Source organism: Dermacentor silvarum, chromosome 4, assembly GCF_013339745.2.
Source record: "Dermacentor silvarum isolate Dsil-2018 chromosome 4, BIME_Dsil_1.4, whole genome shotgun sequence".
In the NCBI taxonomy this organism is placed as follows: domain Eukaryota; kingdom Metazoa; phylum Arthropoda; class Arachnida; order Ixodida; family Ixodidae; genus Dermacentor; species Dermacentor silvarum.
This window is the reverse complement of record NC_051157.2, coordinates 1,207,178-1,229,229: the sequence shown is the minus strand read 5'-3', so window position 1 is coordinate 1,229,229 and position 22,052 is coordinate 1,207,178. Positions and strand designations below refer to the sequence as shown.

Genomic DNA, 22,052 nt, shown 5'->3' with positions numbered 1-22,052 from the left:
ATTTTACTTGTTATTTGTGGGAAAAAAATCTTGTGATTAAGAAGTGTACCATTGTTTCTCTATGTGCGCTCCAAGTTCAGAAATCGCAAAACTGGCGGAAAAGCCTTCTCGACGGCCGAAATTTGTGCATTTTTTTTTTCAGGTGAACAAAATTTTTTTTCCACAAAACTAAGCTCAGAATCATTGTTCTGGGCCCAAAAACTGCGTCTAAAGTAAATTTCATCAAAATTGGGAATGGTGACCAGGACCACCTGTTCGTTCTTATCTGGATACACCCAGTAGTAGTACTTGCTGTTGGGCTAGTTGGTGCATGTTGAACAATAATGAATTTTAAGTGCCAAAAACACAATCACAGAGAGGGGAGGACATAAAAACACGTGCACGCATCATAAAAAAGAATACCTTTTACATGCTTACTGTCTGCAAAAATAAACGGCTGAAAGAAAGCGCTCCTCCCCTCTCAGTGATCACGTTCTCGGAACTACAATTTACCGTATAGACCACTTATAACGTAACCGCCTATAGTGCAGGACCGGATATAGTACGGTCTTTTCAGACTCCCATTAATTTTCCCATAGCACACCATGTATACGCATACCGCTTACAGTGCAGCCGCGTGAGACGAAATACTGGTTATAATGCAGCTTCCGTCGGAAAATCTCGCCTACAAGGGCGGCAGCGAGCACGCTTCTCAACAAGGTGCGTGCTGCCGGCCGGCGTATGCATTATTCAGTGCAATCAAACTCTCGGTAATTCGGACTTATCTGGCCGCACATCGGTTAATTCAGACTACTTTCGGAGCTCGGTGAGCGAGGAGCGCCGCAAATGTGCGACGCAAAAGAGCAAGAACGGCGCTAGCGTCCAACCGAAACGAAGCGGCAGAGTCCGCATCGCCACAGCCATCAGTTGAAATCGTACGTGAATGACAGCAACGCCGGAACGCTTTGAGCCTATTTGTGTCTTTAAAGCCTTTACTCTTACGTTTTACCGCCGCACATAACACCGCATTGGCGGGGGCTTTCGTAACTGTGTAGTCGATATCCATGATCGCGTCGATAGCGGCCGCGGTTTTCTCCGCAGCGGTTGCGGCGAACAGTATAGTTTCGTTTTTACGGGGTACACGCGTCGGCCGCGTGCCTAAAAAACTGTGTTGTCGCCATCGAATATCGCATAGATAGTGACCGCAGTTTCGACGGCCAGTTGCAGCGACTGGACGACTCGGTGCGTACGTCGGGCGCGTGCCTTCAACACCGCTAAGTCGATATCCATGATCGCTTCTCCGCAGCGGTTGCGGCGAACAGTATAGTTTCGTTTTCACTCGGTACGCGCGTCGGCCGCGTGCCTAAAAAAGTGCGTAGTCGCCATCGATGATCGCATAGATAGCGACCGCGGTTTCGACGGCCAGTTACAGCGACTCGACGACTTGGTGCGTACGTCGGGCGCATGCCTTCAGCACCGCAAAGTCACTGTTCATAATCGCGTCGATAGCGGTCACGGTTTTTTTCACAGCGGTTGCGGCAAACAGTTGTTTCGTTTTTACTCGGTGCAAAGCTGTCGAGCTTGAAGAGCACCGGCTACATCGCGATTATGTTTTCGCCAGCTCACTGGAGAAAACGTAATTGCGATGTGCGCGCGATAGTACAAAGCGTGTCTACATGCTTGGCACACATGTTTTGCATACGTACAGGGCTTGAAAATCGTTGTTTTGGTTATAGTGCGGTACCGCTTATAGTGCAGATATTCGCGACTCCGGCGACTTACGTTATAAGCGGTCTACACTGTATTATTGTTCAAAAAGACAGCAGATAAACACGACAGAAATAGCTCCCGTTTGTTTCATTTTTCTTCCAGACTTACTTGAATGGGCTAATTACACGTCCTGAACTGCTCCGCCTGAAGTGTGGATACCGGTTGCAGTTCATGCGTTCGTTGGTGGTCATGGCTAACCACACCATCTGAAACAAAGGCCACACTATAAGTTGACGCCTGTTTAGACAAATTAACGGCATTATGAGCATTTATTCTTAATACATTCTTAGGATACTTGACACACTGTTGGGATGGCTACTATGTTTGTACCTAACCTGGGTCACTCCGTGGTCGAAGTGCATGCTATGCTGAGGTAACAGGGTATGTAGCAATGTGCTGCTCTTCAACAAACATCTTTCTCGAAAACATGGGACATTGTACTGGCTGCTCTTTGACGCCAACTACTGGGTATGTGCTGGCCTCCAATGAACCTCCTACTTGGATCACTGGGTATGCGCCAGTAGGTGTGTATTCAATGAACGTCTTTGATGCCAACTTGGGTAACTAGGTACAGTGGAACCTTGTTGACACAATTCTACGTAATACGTTTTTTTTTTCGTTGCCCAGCCAATGCCCCACAGGAGCAATTTATTTTCGTGCGGTTGATGCGATCACGTTTTCACCTGAAATTGGATGATACGACTGCCAACTGGCACTAGCGAAAAAACGCGTGCTGTGTGCCGGCGGCGGCAAAACGCACACCACGAAAGCTGCCGCGAAGCAAGTTTTTCGTGCCGTGGGAGGGATCGGTCCTGGACCGATTTAAATTGCCGCGCACCCCAGCGGCAAACGAGTCGCGAGCGAAGCAGACCAATGAGAGCTGCCCCCTTCGGTGATGCACACACGGGCATGGCCAGTCTGGAGGCGCACGCTCGCTCTTTAAACGAGGAAGGGAGCGCGCGCCTCCAGACTGGCCATGGTGCGGGCAACTGGTGTCGTGCGGACCCGGCCAACCGCTATTTTCGCACTCGTATCATCTGCTCGCGTCGGCTTGCACTCGCGCTTGTTTTGGTTGGCTTTTCAGGCGAGATCTTCATGCGGTCACGTGGCTGAACGAAGCGCCTGCCCTCATCTGCCAGTCGTATCGCTCCTTGTGTCACGTTGCTCTATGGTGTTCCTTTGTTTGAGAATTCTTGGCCTCGTGGTGCCGTGACCTCCGTAGCTATGTCAAGGAACTTGTTATCTTTCGAAAAGAACTTGTTTACGGACTTCAGAGCCACCCAGTGGCACAGAAAAGCATGATGTCAGCAGTGATGCCTGCGATAGGCCCAGCATGTAAATCTTTCCACGCAAGTGAGTAAATACGACTGACCATAACAAAGTGGTAGCGGTCCGACAATGTCCAAGTGCACATGCTTAAATTGTGCGTCTGGCGCTGGGAACCCCGCCAATGGCGTCACGGTGTGCCGCTAGACTTTGGAGTGTTGGCAGGCGATGCACTCTCGTGTCCACTGCCGGAAGTCTCGATTTATACACGGCCAGACGTACCTTGCCGTCATTAGCTTTTGTGTGGCCCAAACACCCGGATGTGCCAGCTTGTGCAGCAACTGGAAGACAGTATGTCGAAGGCCAGAAGGAACAAAAGGACGAGGGTTGTCCTTTGATATGTCGCAGCACACTCAGTCTGTCGAGTCGGACACAGGTAGCCATTGCAACTTCAGCGCGGTTGCTGTTGTCAGCAACTGACTGAGTTCTTGATCTGCTTGCTGAGCTGCCACCAGCTGAGTCAAATCAGTTCCCTCGGAAAGGCTAAAGGCACATGCTCAAATCGTGCCCTTGGACACTGTCCAATCGTGCAGTTGGACATTGTCGGACCGCTACCACTTTGCATGGTCAGTTGTATTTACTCACGTGCGTGGACAGATTTGCATGCTGGGTTGACGCTGTGCCTATCGCAGACATCACCGCTGACACAATCACCCATGCTTTTCTGTACCACTGGGTGGCTCGTTTCGGCGCGCCGTCCACAGTTACGACTGACTGCGGCAGGCAGTTCGAATCGGCTCTTTTCGCCAGCATAACACAGCTGATCGGCACCTCTCACATCAGAACTACTGCCTACCATACTCAGAGCAATGGCATGGTGGAGAGCTTCCACCGCCAGTTGAAAGCAGCTCTAATGGCGACGGAAGGGCACAGTTGGACAAGACTTCGTGACGGGGCGTCTGCGACCATATTGTTGACGCCGCTCACATGCCGGATGTCTGTAGTGAAGACGGATAGTAAGACATCTGATGTAGCTCACGAGCTGTGTGCGTCCTCTGTCCGATGTCGGGAGACTCAGGGCGTACATCAGAGGTTTGTTGTCTGTAAGCACAAAGAAATCCACGCCTTCCAGATAGTGACGAAAAAGCCGGATGGCAGCATAGATGGCAAGCAGCTCTCGGCCAAAAGTGCTGTAGCGCTCTTCTGAAGGGGTCAGCTTTCTCGAGAAGAATGATGTCGGGTGCCAGATTCCGTTGCTCAGCGTAGGACTGCGCCGATGTGTCTGATGCATCGACTATGATGCACTGCCTGCTCATGTATCTGCCTGGTTGCAGATATATGAGCAAAGCAGTGTTTGCCAAAGCCTCCTTGACTTGATGGAAAGCGTTGCATGATTTGTCAGTCCAAGTGAGGCTTCCCGCTATGCTCTCCACAGTTGACAGTAGTCTATGTAGAGGGTACAAGATAGCCGTGCACTGAGGTACAAAACGGCGATAAACGTTCACCAGTCCAAGGAACTCGCAGAGCTGCCGCTTAGTGTTAGGTTTCGGGAAATCTCGCACAGCTTTTACCTTTTGCAGGTGGGGGCGAATTCCGGCATTCAATATAGTATGGCCCAGGAAGGTCAGCGCGGGCACACCAAGTTGGCATTTAGCTGCATTGACGACGATGCCACGTACAGAGAGACATCGAAAAACGGTTCGCAGGTGTTCCTCGTGTTCAGATGGAGTGGTGCTAGCGATAAGCAGATCGTCCAGGTAAACGTGGCAAAAATCTAGACAGCATAAGACACCGTCCATAAACCGGTGAAAGGTGTGTCCAGAGTTGCGAACTCTGCATGGCATTCTAAGAAATTCAAATAAGCCGAAAGGTGTTGCTATCGCGGTCTTCGGGACATCCTCTGGTGCCACTGGTATCTGATTGTATGCCTTCCCGAGGTCCACCTTCGAAAATATTATAGCACCGTGCAAGTTCGTTATAATATCATGAATTTGTGGCATAGGGTAGCGGTCTGGTACAGTTGCTCAATTGAGTGCCCAGTAATCGCGACATGGTCGTCAGTCATCTCATGCCGGTTTTGGTTACATGTGAAGCGGAGACGCCCAAGGGCTTGACGAGGGCCGGATGATACCAAGCTCGAGCATATGATCATTCGTTTGGCGAGCCAAACGGAGCTTCTCAGGTGACATGCGACACGGTCTGGCATGGACGGGAGGACCAGTCGTAGTTATATGATAGAGCACATAATGCTGAGCCGCAGCGTCCGCCTTTGCTTGGCACATAAGTTCTGGAAACTCGTTCAGTATTGCCATAAAGTGAGATGATCCGACTGGTCTGACCAAGGTAGGATTTAACGGAGGGTGTCTTGAGGGCTTGCCTTGAACTGTTCCTTGCGACACAGTATCATAGAGGCGTCGGTTGCACACATCTACCAAAAGACCAAAGTGATGGAGGAAATCGGCCCCAAGGATTGCAAATTTTACATCGGCAAGTATAAAAATCCAACGAAATGTTCTTTTTAGGTCTAGGTTAAGAGACAGTGAGCGATGTCCATAAGTAGTGATCGTTGTGTTGTTGACTCCTTGTAATAGAGATGAACTCAGGTGCTTACGGTCAGCTGGAGACGTAGGGATAATGCTCACCTCTGCACCTGTGTCTACAAGGAAACAAATTCCACAACCAGGTTCGGTGATGAAGAACACTGAGGGGCGACTTTCCATCGATATTGCAGCATTGGTTGCCCTCAATGCTGGCCTCTGACGTTCCCCGGATATTCACCGGGCACAACGCATTTGCGCGCAGCCTCGCCATGTTTCCTGTGGTACCAGCACCAATGCAGTCGCGGCTGTTGCGGCGGTGCAATGTGCTGCTTCAGAGGGTGCAAGGTGCGTGCCTGCAAAGCTGCCACTCTGTTGGTGAGGCGCGCGATCGCGAAGCTCAAGGAATTCGTTGGGAGAGGGGGCGGAAGCACTCTCCACTTTCACGTTAGCGATGGAGGGGGTTTTGCCGCTGCCATGATGGTGTCAGCGATGGCGGCCAACTTGCCGAGATCCTTTTCAGCCACCGCAGCAAGCGCCACATGCACGTTGTTGGGGAGGCGCTGAAGAAGACAGCGCGCAGCAGCGTGCTGTCGAGACCTATAATGCTTCCCACAAGACGCTGCATGTGGCGCAGTAGTTGAGATGATGTTCGGTCGCCAAGGTCTGTGTTGTTCAGGAGCTGCAGTAACCGTTCGGGTTAGGATGGTGTGAGGCGTTGAATGAGTGTCTCCATCAAAGTATGGTAGGTGTTCTCCGCAGGTGGGGCGAGAAGCCAATCGCGTACCTCGCTGGCTGTAGCTGGCGGCATATACTCACGATGTGATGGTAGCGCGTGAGGTCGGTTGTGATGCGCCGGGCGGCAAATTGTGCCTCGACTTGAATAAACCAGAGCTCGGGGTTGGTGGGCCAAAAGGGGGGCAGCTTCAAGTTGACTGCAGACACGGTAGGCATGTCAGTGTCGCTGTGCGTGTTTATGTTGGGTCACCACTGTTGGTTGCTGGCACGGGTGACGAGAAATGAGACAGTGAGTAATGAGTTCCAAACAAAGACTAAACTTTTTATTCTCTCATGAGACGGGAGGAGGCACGTGCCCAACAGACTTGCTGCAATGTCAGGTGCATAACATGGTGTCACAAAGTGGCGCTATAAACTATCCACTTAAACGCACGCCAGTAATAGCGGCGCCCAGAAGGCATTCACTACAACAGGTATCTGTGCAACGGTTCAAAAATTAATTTTCAGCCCCGCATGCCCCTTAACCGTGTTTTCTCTTAACAACTTTTGCTCTCATCGCCAAAATGATTCCTGTGCTGTTTTTTGTCGGAATTTTCTCCCGATGTCTCCTGTTATAATACAAACTGCTGGTATTGCTAAAATTATTGACTCACTGAAATTGTTGTATTCTTGTGGCGGTGACAGCATTACCTTTGTTTTTATAACAAACAAACATGTATTCTGCCCTAATCCTTACTAAAATTTTCCAGCAATCACTTGACTGTGGCTCTTTGCCGTCAGACTGAAAGATTGGGAAGGTGGTTCCTATTCATAAATCCGGCAACACACATTCCCCTCTTAATTACCAACGGTCCAGTGGTGCAACAGCCAAAATAGGATTTGGAGCAATTTTTGGAGCAGGAAAATCTTGCTTTTGGAGCAGGAAAATCCAAATTTGGAGCAGGTTACGAGAAAAAAAACCCACTGTTTTGGAGCACTAAATCCCAATTTGGAGCAGTTTCACAAAGAACGCTTACTCATAAAACGCCATAAAATTTACCCCACATAATAAACGCACCCCCCAACTTTGCATTAGATTTCTGGGGAAAAAAAAGTGCGTTCATTACGCAAGTATATAGGGTAATTCACATTAGCAGCGTAGGTGAGGGCAGGGGCGCGATCGGAGATCGTTGTTCGCAGCGCGCGTTCAGTTTCGCCGTGCACAGTTGACCTAGGCCAAGCCCGACGAAATTGAACGCGCGCTCCGAACAACGACCTCGATCGCGCCCCAGCAGTGCACTGCATGCAACTTTTTCCGCCAAACACGTGGAAAGTACACATGCATTTCTTCGCGAGTGGTTCCCTTTCGGTATTTTTTTCTGGCGATATGCCGCGACGTTCCGGCGGTAGTCGAAAGATGCAGCGACCGAAGCCTTGCTAGTTTTGTGCATTGCGTCGCCTACAAAGCTCACGCCGTCAGTGATGGGTCGCTTGCTGTACCGTACAAGCGAGTTTCCTGTGGAGCATGGGTTCTCAAAGTGGGTTCCGCAGGCCCTTGCTCGGGGTTCCGCGAGCCACTGATAAATTTTCCGTGGTCCCGCGCTCGCCAATTAAGTGGGTAAAACAGCGAACAAGAGGTGTGCTCGATCCACAGAACTTCCATTACCCATGCCCGAGTGTCAAAAAGCACAGCGCTTGCGTGAACTGCGCAATAAATCCGCAAGCAGCTTGTAGCCACCCAACCTTCGAAAACGGCAGCGCGCCTAAGCTTTCACACTTGAATCTCGAAGGCCGTAACTTACCAACATGCGCATTTCTCCCGTTTGTAGATAGGGTAGGTGCCGATAGCGTGCGCACTGACGTATACGTCGGAGGAATAAAAAAATAAATGCGCGGAGCACCACAAATGCGTGCCGCGAATGAGCAAAAACGGCGCTAGCGTCCAAAAACGAAGCGGCGCAGTCCGCATCACTACGGTCGTACGGGATACGTGACTGACAGCAACACCGGAATGCTTTGTGCTTATTTGTGCCCTCAAAGCCATTATTGTTGCGTTAATCGCCGCGCGTAACACCGCTTTGGCGGCTAGCCGCGTGCTTCCATAAGTGCGTAGTCGCCATCTGTGATCGCGTCGATAGCCACCAGTTTCGTCCGCAGCGGTTGCGGTAAACAGTAGTTTCGTTTTGACTCGGTGCGCGCGTCGGCTGCGTGCCTTCATAACTAGAGTGACCTAGAATATGGGAGAGTGTCCAAAGCGCCGCGCGAATGCATGGGAGGAGCGAGGACCTTTTTGTGTGAACTCCCGCGCCGCGGCGCTGCTGTACCGGACCCGTGGGCTTTCTCCGCTGCGGAAGCCGCGCCAAGGCGGGGGGCGTCTGCTACGAGCCTGATATTTTGGTTGCTATTAGCCAAAATCGCGATAATTTCGGATATATTAAGTACCACGTCACCGCAAGGTAATACCGCAGTGACTCAACACACAGAGACCGCGTTTGCCGGCTGTGAATATGGGTATTTTGTCTATTTCCTTCTCGCTCGCTTGGTCCGTGCTTACGCGGCTGTTTGAGTAACGCATTCCGCGCGCTTACTTTATTTAGTTATGCGTGGAATGAGCAACATGAACGTGCTGCAGAAGAAAATAAGCTGGAGACCGCGATAATAACCAAGAGAACGTAGCAGATATGGCTAACTAATGCTAACGCTTTTGCACCTTATAACCGTTTCCTTTCTTTTATTTCATGCACTCGATTTGCTTTAAAAGACTGCATCCAGCGCTCTGGTGTTTCTTTATTAAGGCGAAATCCTTAACTGCGCTCTTGGGAAGCGGAATGTGTCTGTTGGCCGATGCCGCGGTACCAAAAATAAATAGAAACCGCGTAACTCTCGCGGCTCGTTCACTTGGTATACCAAAGTAAAGTGTGGAAAGGCACAAATGTATGACTTAGATGGCTGATGGGTCATGGCATTAGCAACTTCACATACTTGCACTCACGTCATGATTAACGATAACAACTTATGACGTGTGGTCATATGGCGATGGCCAGAAATCCCTCTGATGCTGTGGGTGTGACGATAAAAACGTGTTGAATGCCAATCTCGATCTCAACGTGTCGAACTTACCCATATATCATGAAGAATGGAGAGCACAGGTAAAGGGTAATAATAGTAATGATAATTTCTGGGGTTTTACACCCAAAAATCACAATATGGCATTGAGAGATGCCGCAGTGGAGGGCTCTGTTAATTTCGACCACCTGGGGTTCTTTAACGTGCACCTAAATCTATGTACACGGGTGTTTTGTGCATTTCGCCTCCATCGAAATGTAAGCCGCCGTGGCCGGGAATCGAACCCCCGTCCTCGAGCTTAGCAGTACAACCTACCAAAGCCACTAAGCTATAGCACGGCGTGTATAGGTAAAGGGTGCGCGAGAAATATACGTGGCAAAAAACCAGACAAGCCAAAATAAATGGAACGCTAACAGTGCAACATTGTATACGTATGCCTCATTTCATGCAGCAGTTTCGAAGGCCGTCGAGTCAATAGTCTAGCGAGTCAACGGAGCACTCCACAACTCTATCGAAATCTCGATGGCCTTTGAGCTACGGAAGCGGAAACAGCGCGAACATGCCCTCTCGTTCACAGTGTGCTCGTACTCCATGGTTAGAAAGAACAAATCGAACCAAAATGCTCTAAAAACGCTATATATCAGTGTTATTAATTATTCAATAAAGTATTTTTACCACTTGACATGTGCAAACTGTACATACTCTCGACAACAGCGACGTGCTTGTGTTCATTCCTTTCTCTATGTTGTCTAGTACACTCTCCCTCTACTCAATGTGCTGCCGGCTGCCGTCATATCGCCGCCATTTCGCCGTATAAACAAACATAAAAGAAATTATAGTGCTTTTAAGTGGTTTTAAAGTTGTTTAACTTTTGGTGACATGAAAACGAAAATAAAGATCCGCAGCGCAACACAATTTTGCGAGAAACGCCTGAACCACTCAACGGCCTTTCAAATGTGCCGTGTAGCAGCCCGACAACTCCTTTGAGTCAATAGAGTTGTGGCGTTTCGAAGGCCGTTGACTGGAAGGCTTTCCAAATATGCCCGTGTGACACAGGTATAAGTGAATTTTAACATGAAAGTAACTTTAGGAATATTTATTGCGTATGCTCGCTGGTTCGTACACAGCAAATATACTTACTGATCAATAACTACGTACTTGTAGTTACGTAATGAAAGAGGCAACAAATCACCAGAACATAAACTTTTCATTTTTTTGCTGTTATTGCAGGTAACTATTTTAGGGATATGTAGATCCATTGTGAAATTTGTAGTGCATCAGACAGTAATTTTCAAGACGATTTTCCCCTCAATATAATTGCAAGCACAAACATCGTCACGTGCCATGAATGCTTGTTAGTTTACGTAAAAAAGCACACCTTACGCAATAAGTATGGTATAATGAGAAGTTACATGTTGGTAATTTCAGAGAGGATTCACGGATTATTAAAACAAGGCTATTCCAGTAATAACTTTTACATAAGAAATTAGTAAATGGCTAGGCCAGTAGTAGCTATCTATTCATTTCAATGTAGAAAAAATATATTTGTTTAGCTATATTGGCTGCATCCAATTCTTTGGAATGTCTGAATTTGAAAAAAGCTTCGCTCACGGTGAACCTTAAGATACATCATGCGCAAAATTTGTATTGAAGAGATAGCGTACAGCAAGAATTGTTCGTGTACGCAATCTCTGAACCAAAATAAGCCAACAATATTGCGGCGTTAGGGCCGTCTTTGCTCTTTCTCTTGCTTCCTTTACACCTTCTCACTCTGCTATGTTCATAATAAAATATTGTCGTGGCTAAAAATATTCGAATAAATACATATGCATATAGCTGCAAACCACTACTGACCGTGAGCGAAAAGCGCGTAATGGTGAGCGAAGCGGTCACTGCACGCACGTAAGTATTTCACTTGACTGCGCGAGTAATTCACTTTTTTCATTACTCTTATTCTTGTAACCATGGTGCTATTGCCCGCGTACCTATGCGAATACCGTTTTTCTTTTTTACGCTCTTTCTTTGCGCGGGCTCATTTAGCGCGTTTCTACGCACGCGCAGTTACCGTAATGCCGTTCCCGAACTCTAGCGCCGGAGCTAGGCCGCGCTGATGAGTTTGATACGTTAGTTTTTGCATTATCTTGCTGCCCAAGCACAAAGAAACACTCAAAGATGGGTAATCTCCATGCAGCACCACACTGTTCAAGTTAAAAAGACTTTAGGTGCTTTGCGTGGAAATTGAACGCAAAAAACTGCAGCGCGTAGCAGACGACCCTCGCTTCCCGCGCGCTCCGCGAGCGCGAAAAGCCCACGGGTCCGGAGCAGCAGCGGCGCGGCGCGGCAGTTCACAGAAAAAGGCCCTCGCCGGAGCCGGCGCTTTGGACACTCTCCCATATTCTAGGTCACTCTATTCATAACTGCGTAGTCACCATCCATGATCGCGTCGAAAGCGACTGCGGATTCGTCCATACTTGTTGCAGCAAATTGTAGTTTCGTTTTGACTTGGTGAGTGCGTCGGCCGCCTGCCTTCTGAACCGCAAGTTGCGCTTTGACTCAGTGCAAACATGTCAAAGATTAAGAGCACCGGCTACATCGCGATGGAGGGACCATTTGTTGGCGACCAGCTCCCTAGCGAAACAATAACCGGATGTGCGCGCGGTAGTGAAAAGCGAGGCGCGCGCCGCGGCCGCGCTGCGAAGAATGTTGTGAGGCCTTCGCCGCTGCTAGCCCCCCTTAATCAGTCATGAGATGACAAGAATTTCAGCTTCCTCACTGCTTTTGTGCAAAATAGAAACAAGATTTGCTGATGCATTCAGTAAATAAAAGCGTGTTGACGTAGTAAGCATTCATTTATTACTTTCTTGTTACTCTGGATAATTCGACATTAGTTTATTTAGGACATTTTAATTCGGTTAATTCGGGGCGGGGGGAGGGGGTTCCTTGGCGCTTCATGGAGCTTAGCAGGGTTCCCCGGAACGAACATGCTTGAGAACCCCTGCCGCGGAGTATTCGTACCCGCTCCGCTCGTGACCGCGTATACAGATACGGCGAGGATCTTGTTGAGTCAACCGGCAATGGCGAACTGCTTTCGTTACTGCAAGCAACGCGCACTCCGCGTCTCCGCAAGATTTTACTGCATATACAACACACCGCCCTGCAACCAGCAGCGAAAATATTCTTCGGCGCCCACCACCAAACATGCCAACGTCTCGTCTGGACCAGTATTTCTTACACCGTGGTCTGGGCACTCCAGTTTGGATCTCGTCTGCGCTACTGGTACTGCAATGGCGTGTCAAGCTGCAAGTTGCCAACGCGGCCTTTATTTCGCGCTAAAACTAGCGTAACCGAGAAATTTCGCGGCCGGTCGGGTGTTTTGGCGCAGCGTGGCGCAATTTCAACGTATATCGCAGTTTTGGCGCAGCTCGGCGCAAAAATACGAAATTGTATCAAAATGGCGCAATTGGCGCAGCTGTTGCACCGCTGGCAACCCATTTTATTAACGAGCATTCCCAGTATAATTAGGGTGCATATTGTCACATTGTAGTGACGGTGAACAACACAGTAGCATGACTGTGAATCACGAAACTAACTTTTTATTGGGTGAACCTGTACCCACAAAAGCAAGTGGCACTTTAAGCACAATGATAGCAGCGAACACACTCGTCGGCTATACATACATGGCCCAATGAACCTTCCAGCATAATCACTGGTGCTCATGCGAGTTCTCGACTGTACACCAGCATTCGCGTCGAGTACAGAATTTGATTACACAAGGATCACGGGCAAAAGACAGAACCATAGATAACATTTGAGAAACTTCCAATGCAGAAAGGCGCATCTTGTGCTGAGTGATAACCTTTAAGATTTGTTAGCCAGTGAAGTACAGGCACCTGATTAAGATACAAGCATGCGTGTCAATATATTGCCCCCCCCCATACTAACATTTCTGAATTTCTCCAATAACTTCTCTTCGACTGCTCAACAAGGCTTCAAATGACCGTATTCATGTGAAACTAAATTACTGCTTTTTACGCATCGCTTGCACACTATAGTGGACAGAAGTTCTCAAGCTGACGCTGACTGCATAAACCTAGACTTTTCTAAGACAATCAAGAAAGTAAGTCATGCTCTTACCTAACAGATTCTAAGCTGCTCACTTGGATAGGATTCTTCCTTACTGATTGCCTTCAGTACGTCCCTGGTAACAATCATCATTCTAATTCCACATAAGTTGAATTAAATCAGGATTAGAGCCAGAATTAGAATCGGATCAGGCACACCTGATATGGTGTGCCTCGAGGATCTGTATTAAGCCTGCTGCTTTTTCTAATCTACATTAACGATTTACCATGTTGTGTTTTCTCTAATACAGTAGAACCTTGTTCATAAGTTTTAGAAAAAAATGCAAAAAAAAAAAACCTTCTCATCAGCAACACATACGATCCAAAGTCACTAAACATTTGGCAGACTCAACTGTAGTTGACATAATGCAAAACACTGCGCGAACCACTACAGCACAAGACACCGATGCACGCTGGGGCCCAAGCGGCCCGTTTGTGTTCCTCTAATTCCGCCTGGTTCAGCAGCTTATTCAGGCAGTAAAGTTTTGGCAGTAATTTTTTATGTGCTCACTCGGCGCGTGGCACGAGATGCTGACCAACGCCTGGTACACACATCCTTTTTCTACTGCATAGCGTTTCCAAAACGAAATTGAACTGGTGGTCTTCGCAAGAATACGATGCCACCACAGCCTAACAAGAACCCAACTTCGTGCCACCTGCAGCAAGGAATGGCAGTGCATTTGGGCTATCTTCTTTAAAAAGAGTGCAGTACGCTTTCAACGGCGCTACGCCACGCACGAAGTGACATAGGTAGGTGGAGACGCTTATCACAATAGGGTTGGCGGCGATAGCTGTGAATGCGCTGCACGCAAGCAGATTTGCTGGCACCGCAAATTATCATGTGACACGAGCAGGTGAGTACTGCAAGGAAGCTGTTGTAGCGGGCAGCGACTGTTCTCGATCGCACGCACCTCACGCCATTTTTTGTTTACATAGAATCTAGCAGCCAGAAAATGTATCATATGACCACAGTTTGCCGTTGTACTGAACGTTTGTGCCAAAAGATTGTGTTTTCCGGGAGCGTATCAACTGGCAAAAAAGAAGGCAACTGTATTGTGTTCTTGATCGCGAATGTTGGTTCTGGGCTATCGTACTAAACTGGATCGTAAAATGAGGTTCTACTGTGTACATCTTTATGCCGACGACTGTGTACATATCGAGAGACTTGTAACGAACAGGACGAACAAATACTAGTCTGACCTGGAATCCTTAATAGGTTGATGTGATAAATGGTTAATGGAATTTGTGGGGGAGCACACGCTGCCATTTTCTCCCGCGGGCGCTCGCCCGTCGCCGGCGCACGGAGCGCCCGCGACAGCAGCCGGGTGGACATCTCGTGCGCGCACACCGCGCGCTGCGGGAGCCGGGCGAACACGGGAGAAATGCACTTTGCCCTTTCCCGGTTGCAACACTACAATTGCTAGTAGGTACAGCGTTTGACCGCTGGCGCCACGCTGCGCCGCTCGCGCGTACCGCGTTTCTAGGTGGTTTCTTTCGCCGAGGCCGCTCGAACGCAATCATATGGTTCGCATGAATGCAAGCTCTGGAAGCGTGGCTGTATGGCTGAGTGGCTACGGCGCTCGCTTTGGGATCATGCGTACGCTGGTTCAAATCCCGCTTGCGCTACAATTTTTTTTTCTTAATATCACGCTTTTCTTTTTTTTCTCTCTCTCTCTGTTTGCCAGCGTGGTCGTTTGAACCCCGGTGCCACGGCGGCAGCCGTGGTACCGGGCGCCGACGCGAAGCGGCGGTCGTTGGGGTGTTGCGGAGCGCAGCGTAGCAACACCCCAAATAAAAAAATACTGCTCCAGTCAGGTAGACTGCTCCCTCCCTGATAGTGAGATTATATTTGGATCATCAAAACAGTGATGCGTTTATAATACCACCGATCCCAACAGCAGGCTAGTCACCACCAGCCCAGCGCTTTCTCCGTCAACGCCTCCTCCGTTCCAACGGCGGCGGCTAGAAACATGGTACGTGCGAGCGGCGCAGCGTGGCGCCAGCGGTCAAACGCTGTACCTACTAGCAATTGTAAATACGCGTACCGGTCGGTCGCAACACTACAATTGCTAGTAGGTACAGCGTTTGACCGCTGGCGCCACGCTGCGCCGCTCGCGCGTACTGCGTTTCTAGGTGGTTTCTTTCGCCGAGGCCAGCCCGCGAAAGTAATCTGACTGCTAGTTGCGTAATCGTTTCTAGGTGGTTTCTTTCGCCGAGGCCAGCCCGCGAAAGTAATCTGACTGCTAGTTGCGTAACTCGACGACTGCGAGGAACATTCGCAAGTCCGGGTGGCGTTGCGTACCGCGTGAGCATACAGCCGCGCTGGGCTGGCACCTTGGTAGTTCCTGCCGGGGAAGCGAACGTCTAGTGACCACGGAGCGCCGAGTATGGACGACGAGTCGTCGAGGCCACGACGGGAATGTGGCGTGAACGTTCGACGCGTGGGTGTGCGGGGTGCGGTTTCACCAAAGACAGCTGTGAGGGACAGTGCGGTGATTATCTTGTGCTGCGACTCGAATTGGCAATGATTCTTGCGAACATTCCCTTCGTAACAGACGTCGACGGGGTTCCCGGATACGGCCAACTTTGCTGCTGATCACAGTGCCGCTTCGTGCAGTTTGCTAATAATTTTCAGGAGCCGAGCAAGACGAGATACGGCCGTGCGAATTGCCTGCAGTACGCGCTGGAACAACTGACGCCCTTGCAGTACTGACGGCGCTACGCCGGCCTTGGAGCCGCACGAACCGCAAGCCGGCGGCCGGCAGACGACCACCCCTCCAGCGCAGCCGACACCTAGGGCGCAGCACTGAGAGCCACCTTCATGCCCCGACAACGATCCCGCCTCGCAAGCCCGAGCAGTGCAGCTGAGCAGCCGCATCACCACAACGCTTCCTCGGTCGTCAACCTCGGCGGGTACTCAGGCAAACGGACGTCCCTAGGTGCCAGCCTCAACGTACGGGGGCCTTCTTAAGGGGGGGAGGATGTGGGGGAGCACACCCTGCCACCTTCTCCCGCGGGCGCTCGCCCGTCGCCGGCGCACGGAGCGCCCGCGACAGCAGCCGGGTGGACATCATAGAATAAAGAGCGGACATCTCGTGCGCACACACCGCGCGCTGCGGGAGCCGGGCGAACACGGGAGAAATGCACTTTGCCCTCTCCCGGTTCTCGCTCGCCTCTCGCGACGCGCGTGCCGCGCGGGAAGAGGGAAAATATCCGGCGGGCGAGGAGGACACTCCCCTCGCGGAAAGGCAAAAAGGCATAAAAGAGTGCGACCGAGAGACCCCCGGGTCTCTCTGACCTCGCTTGACCTACTGCCTGGAAGGAATTTATTTACTGAAAGCCGTGAGTGACCTCGTTCGCGTGACTACCACACGCGACGAGGCAAGCCTATTTTATTAGTTGTTATACAGAGCGGACTTCCCTCTACAAGTGTGTTTTATTGCTGACAGCAATAAACGTTGTTGAGTTGACTTGCTGGTTGCCTTATTCGCCCGAACCCTACGTAGCTGCGATTACACGCGCTACGGGTTGGGGAAGACCCCCACAAATTGAACATTAATAAGTGCAAACTAATGCGTGTCTCCCGCAAACACGCATGCCATTCTGTCTATGAACTTATCGGTACTCCTCTTTAACATGTCTCGTGTATGCATATTTTGGCATCACTCTAACCTCTGATCTAACAGGGAAAATGCACATCAACATAACAACTAATAGTGCTAATCGAATGTTAGCATATCTGTATGGAAATTTTAGTAAATCTCCAACTGTGCTAAAATTGCTTGTATATATGAAACCCTTGTCCACTCTAAATTGTAATACGCCACTTCTATTAGGGATCCTAACCACGATAACATAAGTAATGCACTTCAACTAAAGTTAAGAATAATGTCACTCACTTTATCCTAGCTAACTATTGTTGCACAGCTAGTATAACATTGATGAAAGAAAGGTTATCATTGTCCCAATTAACATTACGTAGAAAATTTGTTCGTCTATGCATGTTTCATGAAGTCTACCATCATCATTTTTTACACATGGAACTCGTCCCTGCACCTACATAACATTCATTACGAGTTGAACACGTTAACAAAGTTGGGTGTGGGTCCTCGTGCACAAATACCTTTCTGCATTCTTTCATTCAGCACATGTAGCAAGACAGGAACCCACTAATATTGCTTCTATCACGGATTACCACTTGCCAAGGCAATCTTTGTTCGCATTTTTACATTGTAATTGATGTACCACATGACCATGTCTTCTTTTTATGTGTATTATGTGATAAGTTTGCCTGTAGACCACCTTGCTCTCACACACATTTCCATTGTATAACTTTTCATATTTTTGCAATTGTTGTTCAATAACTTGTAACCCACTTCCCTCTACAATGCTTCTTGCGTTTGAGGATATATGCAACAAATAAATAAATATATTGTAAAGTGCTAGGTGATCATAATGCAAATGCACAGCTTGTGTGTGGTTGTGTTGTATAATGTTCTTAAATTACAAATGTCTGTTTTATGCCTGCAACTTGTCCGTATCTCTAGTGTGCCGGAATTTGTGACAGTCACCGACACTGAGGTCATTACTTTGTGACAAGATATAAAAGTGAATGGTAAGAAGTGGCTGCTATGCTCTCACGTAGACAATAAAACGAGACAGAGGGAGACACTGCCTTCTACGGTCAGCAGATCTCACCTGGTACAGCTGGCAGAGGAGCAGACAGCTGACCCAAGCACTGTGCAGGAGCGTGTTGAATGCAATCCAGGCCACCCAACCACTCTGGGACAGGGCTGCCCAGAGCGTGTGCTCCTTCCAGACTGAGGGGGGGAAAGAAGACTGCCATTGACACATGCTACTCTCGCAGTTGATCAACAAGTGAAATTGTCAAGCAAAAACAGTGCACAGTAATATTGCCTTCTATATTAAGTTGTAAGTTGCAAGTCCTTCAAAATGCATACAGGGAAACAATGCCAAAGTTAACACAGCAATCCGCCTTTTTCACGGCCCGACGGCGCATGCGCCCTGCCCTGGCGGATTAGTCCCGAAACGTTTTTGAAGGGTCGCGGGCGCGGCCGCGCAGCCCCATCTCAGGTGAAAGTCCTCCGGAGAAAAAAAAAAAAAAAAAAGCCCTTGGACTACTGCAAACACTCGTACTGTGTACCGCTGTGTACCGCGTTGAAACTCCACTGGTAGCTCGACGTCGGTGCGGTACTGAAAACGTACGTAGCGCAAGACTGAAACTCCACTTTAAAACAGAAAGCGGCGAGGGCTTCGTCCTGACTGCACAGGGAACCACAGTTGCCGCCTTGCATTGATGGCAAATTTATCGATAAACCCTTGCGTTACACTTGAAAGGCACTTAAAAACATCACGTTGCTGACGAAGAATTCTTGCAGCGTCGGCCCTCACTTGCTGGTAGTGGCAGCGCGCGCCTGACTTCACATACTCGTGAAGTCTGGAGCGGTAACATTGGGACGTACGAGACCGACAAGACGCTCACGCCAACGATTGGCCGACCATTCAGCAGAGTGTGTCGCTCAGACGATTTTATCATACCAGGCCTTCAAGACGCCACCCACGAGCGCGAGTTGTCATATTGCGACGGAATTTCTTGTTGACGGCACCGATAAAATCAGCACCGACCATCGTTCGACCGAACCTCGCCCGATCGGCCGTCGAATTGATACGATAACGCGATAGCTGCAACGCCTTTGTTTGTACATATAATTAATAGCACTCAAAGTGAGTTATAACATGCCTATGATGTTGAAATGCACAAGCTTCAACTCCCGCAAGCCGTGCGCATGAAGTTTGAGCCAATGTTTATCCTGTTCAGTGAAGGTTAGGCCTGGCGCCGTCGAGTTCGTGCACCCGCTGCCGGCGGACCTGAACTGAAAATTAAGCAGCTAGGACGAAGGAAACTGCTTTTATAGTTCAGTTCGTGCCTTAGCGATTTGAAATGAAGTACTCTTCACTTCGTATGGCGCGTACACAATAAGCTGCAAGTGGGAACAGAGCGCTCTGCCCAACGGCTGTGCCAACATGTGTATATACGTCACCGTTCCCGTAGGCTGCTGGTCGCATTCGCAACGTAGATGGGTGGGTCTTTACATGTTGTCATGCTGACACATTTCTTAATTCCTGAGATGTACTGTTTACCTATGCATCAAACGCGAAACAAGAGGCGGTACATTCGGTACAGCAGCATAAACAACTGCCTCGCTTAGTCATATACCAACGGTGTCAGCGATGGCATCCACGTTTTCGTAGGAGAACAACACAGCCGTTAAATGAGCGCTTATGCGAGCACAGTTTTCTCTAATAATGCTTTAGGACATGCGCAAACTATATGTATGGTGAAGTTAAAGAAAAGCGAGAATCAGTAATAAATTAACAGCCCGATATATGTAACTGGATCACAGTCGCCGTTGTTTAAGTGGCTCAACCGCTCATACTAACTCGTCTCACGGTAGAACAATGCGGTTCATATGCGCAGATATGTGTGTTTTATTCTACGTTTTGACATTATTTCATATCAGCGATGCACCTTTTCCCCAATATTGGACGCTAACAATGATCTGTGGCTGTATATGTCAAAAAACATGTGCACCGCTTTTCTAAATCCCACACGGTAGGCTGCGCGCTCAAAGACTTCTTATTTATGCGAAATGTCTAAAGAATGTGTGAAAATTAAAAAGGCGAGGCGCAAGTGCAGAAGTCAGCGACAACAAACTCCAAAGCAGCTGCGATGGCAGACGGAACTCAGCATGTCTTTATCGGCCACACTGTTAATAAAACAGCGCACTCAGGCCTGCTCACCCTATATATATATATATACAAGCAAATATCTGTATAGATATTTATATATATATGTAGCTGGTGATTGCTACAAGGCTTCCAGAAACGACATGCTGCACCGGAAAAGCCATTAATAATTATTTGCGATCCACATAACGCACAACCGATGCGCACTCAACATAGGCGCAGGTTCACAAATCACGCGGGGAAAACCCCGGCACCCTTCCAAAACGTTTCCAGCGGTGTGCGGCAGAGGGCAGCACAGGAAAATGAAAAAGGCGAATTGTCTCAATAATCTGCCAGAAAACAGAGCAGGTCGCATAATGCCATGGCTCTTAATAATGGCTTGATCCCAATTGTGCATAATGCAAGGTTCCTATAGAGCATCAAACACAAATCTCCCGGACAATTAAAGAATTCCCATGTTGCTGAAGGAAAAATTTAAAGAGATTGAAACCAACTTCAGTCATACACATAAATGAAAAAATATTCATACCTCCTTCTTAGCTGCAATTCTTTACAGCTAAGCAGCCACTGAATCGCACCAATGCTACAACCTCTTCAGGTGGCTTTTCAACGTTGACTTTCCCATTGTAATGATGTTAACTGCCTCGTGGCACATCACACCTTGCTCGATGAGGGTTAATAGTGTCCAGCTTCACTTAAACATACATTAAAGCCAAATGGCTAAAACTTACATTTCCTCCAAGCATATAGAGCCCAGGCCTCAAAAACGGAGCCGTGGTGGCTGTAATGTCAATCAACTAGCAAAACAACAAAAATGGTGATACGGCTTGGTCGCTTGATCTGGCTTCGTCTATAGTGCCACGATGGCAATGGCGATTTAAACCAGCATTTCATCAGTGGCTGTGCATTCAGAATCAGTTTAATACAAAAACGGGGATAATTACATGTGATAGGTAGATACAGAAGGAAGACCCGTAGTGATTCCGTAACACCTCCGCTGGACTGTTCTGGCCCAGCTTCATGATGCACCCACAGCAAGTCACCTCGGCGTTTCACGCACATACGATCATGCACGCCATTGGTACTACTAGCCAGGCATGTCCCGCTCGGTGCGCCGTTACGTGGCCTCTTGTGACCTTTGTCAGCGCCAGAAAAAGCCGCCGCTACCGCCTGCTGGCCATCTTCACAGCCTCTCGACGTTCCATATGAGCCGTTTCATCCCGTTGGCCTCGACTTACTTGGCCAGTTTCCTCTGTCTGTCCCAGGAAACAAATGCGTCGCCATCGCTACAGACTATGCGACGCAACTTGCGATCACCCGCGCTCTTCCCACAAGCTACACGACCGACGTTGCGGACTTCTTACTCCATAACGTCATTCTGCAGCTTGGTGCACCTCGGCAACTCCTAATTGACCGGGACAGACAGTTTCTTTCAAAGGTGATCGAGGACATTCTACAGCCTTGCTCGACGCAACACAAACTGAATATGGCCTACCATACACAGAACAGTGTACGCACATACACAGAACAGAACACGGGGCACGCCACCGCAACGACAGTGGTCACAAAAATGCCCTTCTTGACGCAGGTTTTCGTCCTGTGGCTCGCATCGTCGTTTCAGCTGTGCTTCCACGGCAGCCACCGGTTCCTGGCTTATCACCAAAGCACACCCGCCCAGACGCTACCCATGGTCCTGAACGATTCCTCGCAAGTCACCGCACACAAGCCGTTTCCGGACACAGTCCGGTTCTTCGTCTGGCAACACGGAGCAACTATGTCCGAGGGACGGCCGCATCAACTACATATTGCACCGCCAGACCGGACCGAG

General features: G+C 49.0%; 1 protein-coding gene across 2 annotated transcripts in view; it reads right to left on the bottom strand.

Annotated features, from left to right (window-relative positions):
- Window positions 1–22,052, bottom strand: part of LOC119449332 (palmitoyltransferase ZDHHC17) — a 280,445-nt gene that overhangs the window by 66,112 nt on the left and 192,281 nt on the right. For both annotated transcript variants that reach the window (XM_049666736.1, XM_037712500.2), the window contains 2 exons: window positions 18,155–18,276; window positions 1,858–1,955 (listed from right to left, as the gene is read on the bottom strand). In XM_049666736.1, coding sequence (XP_049522693.1) covers window positions 1,858–1,955; window positions 18,155–18,276 — 220 coding nt within the window. The remainder of the gene's footprint in view (window positions 1–1,857; window positions 1,956–18,154; window positions 18,277–22,052) is intronic.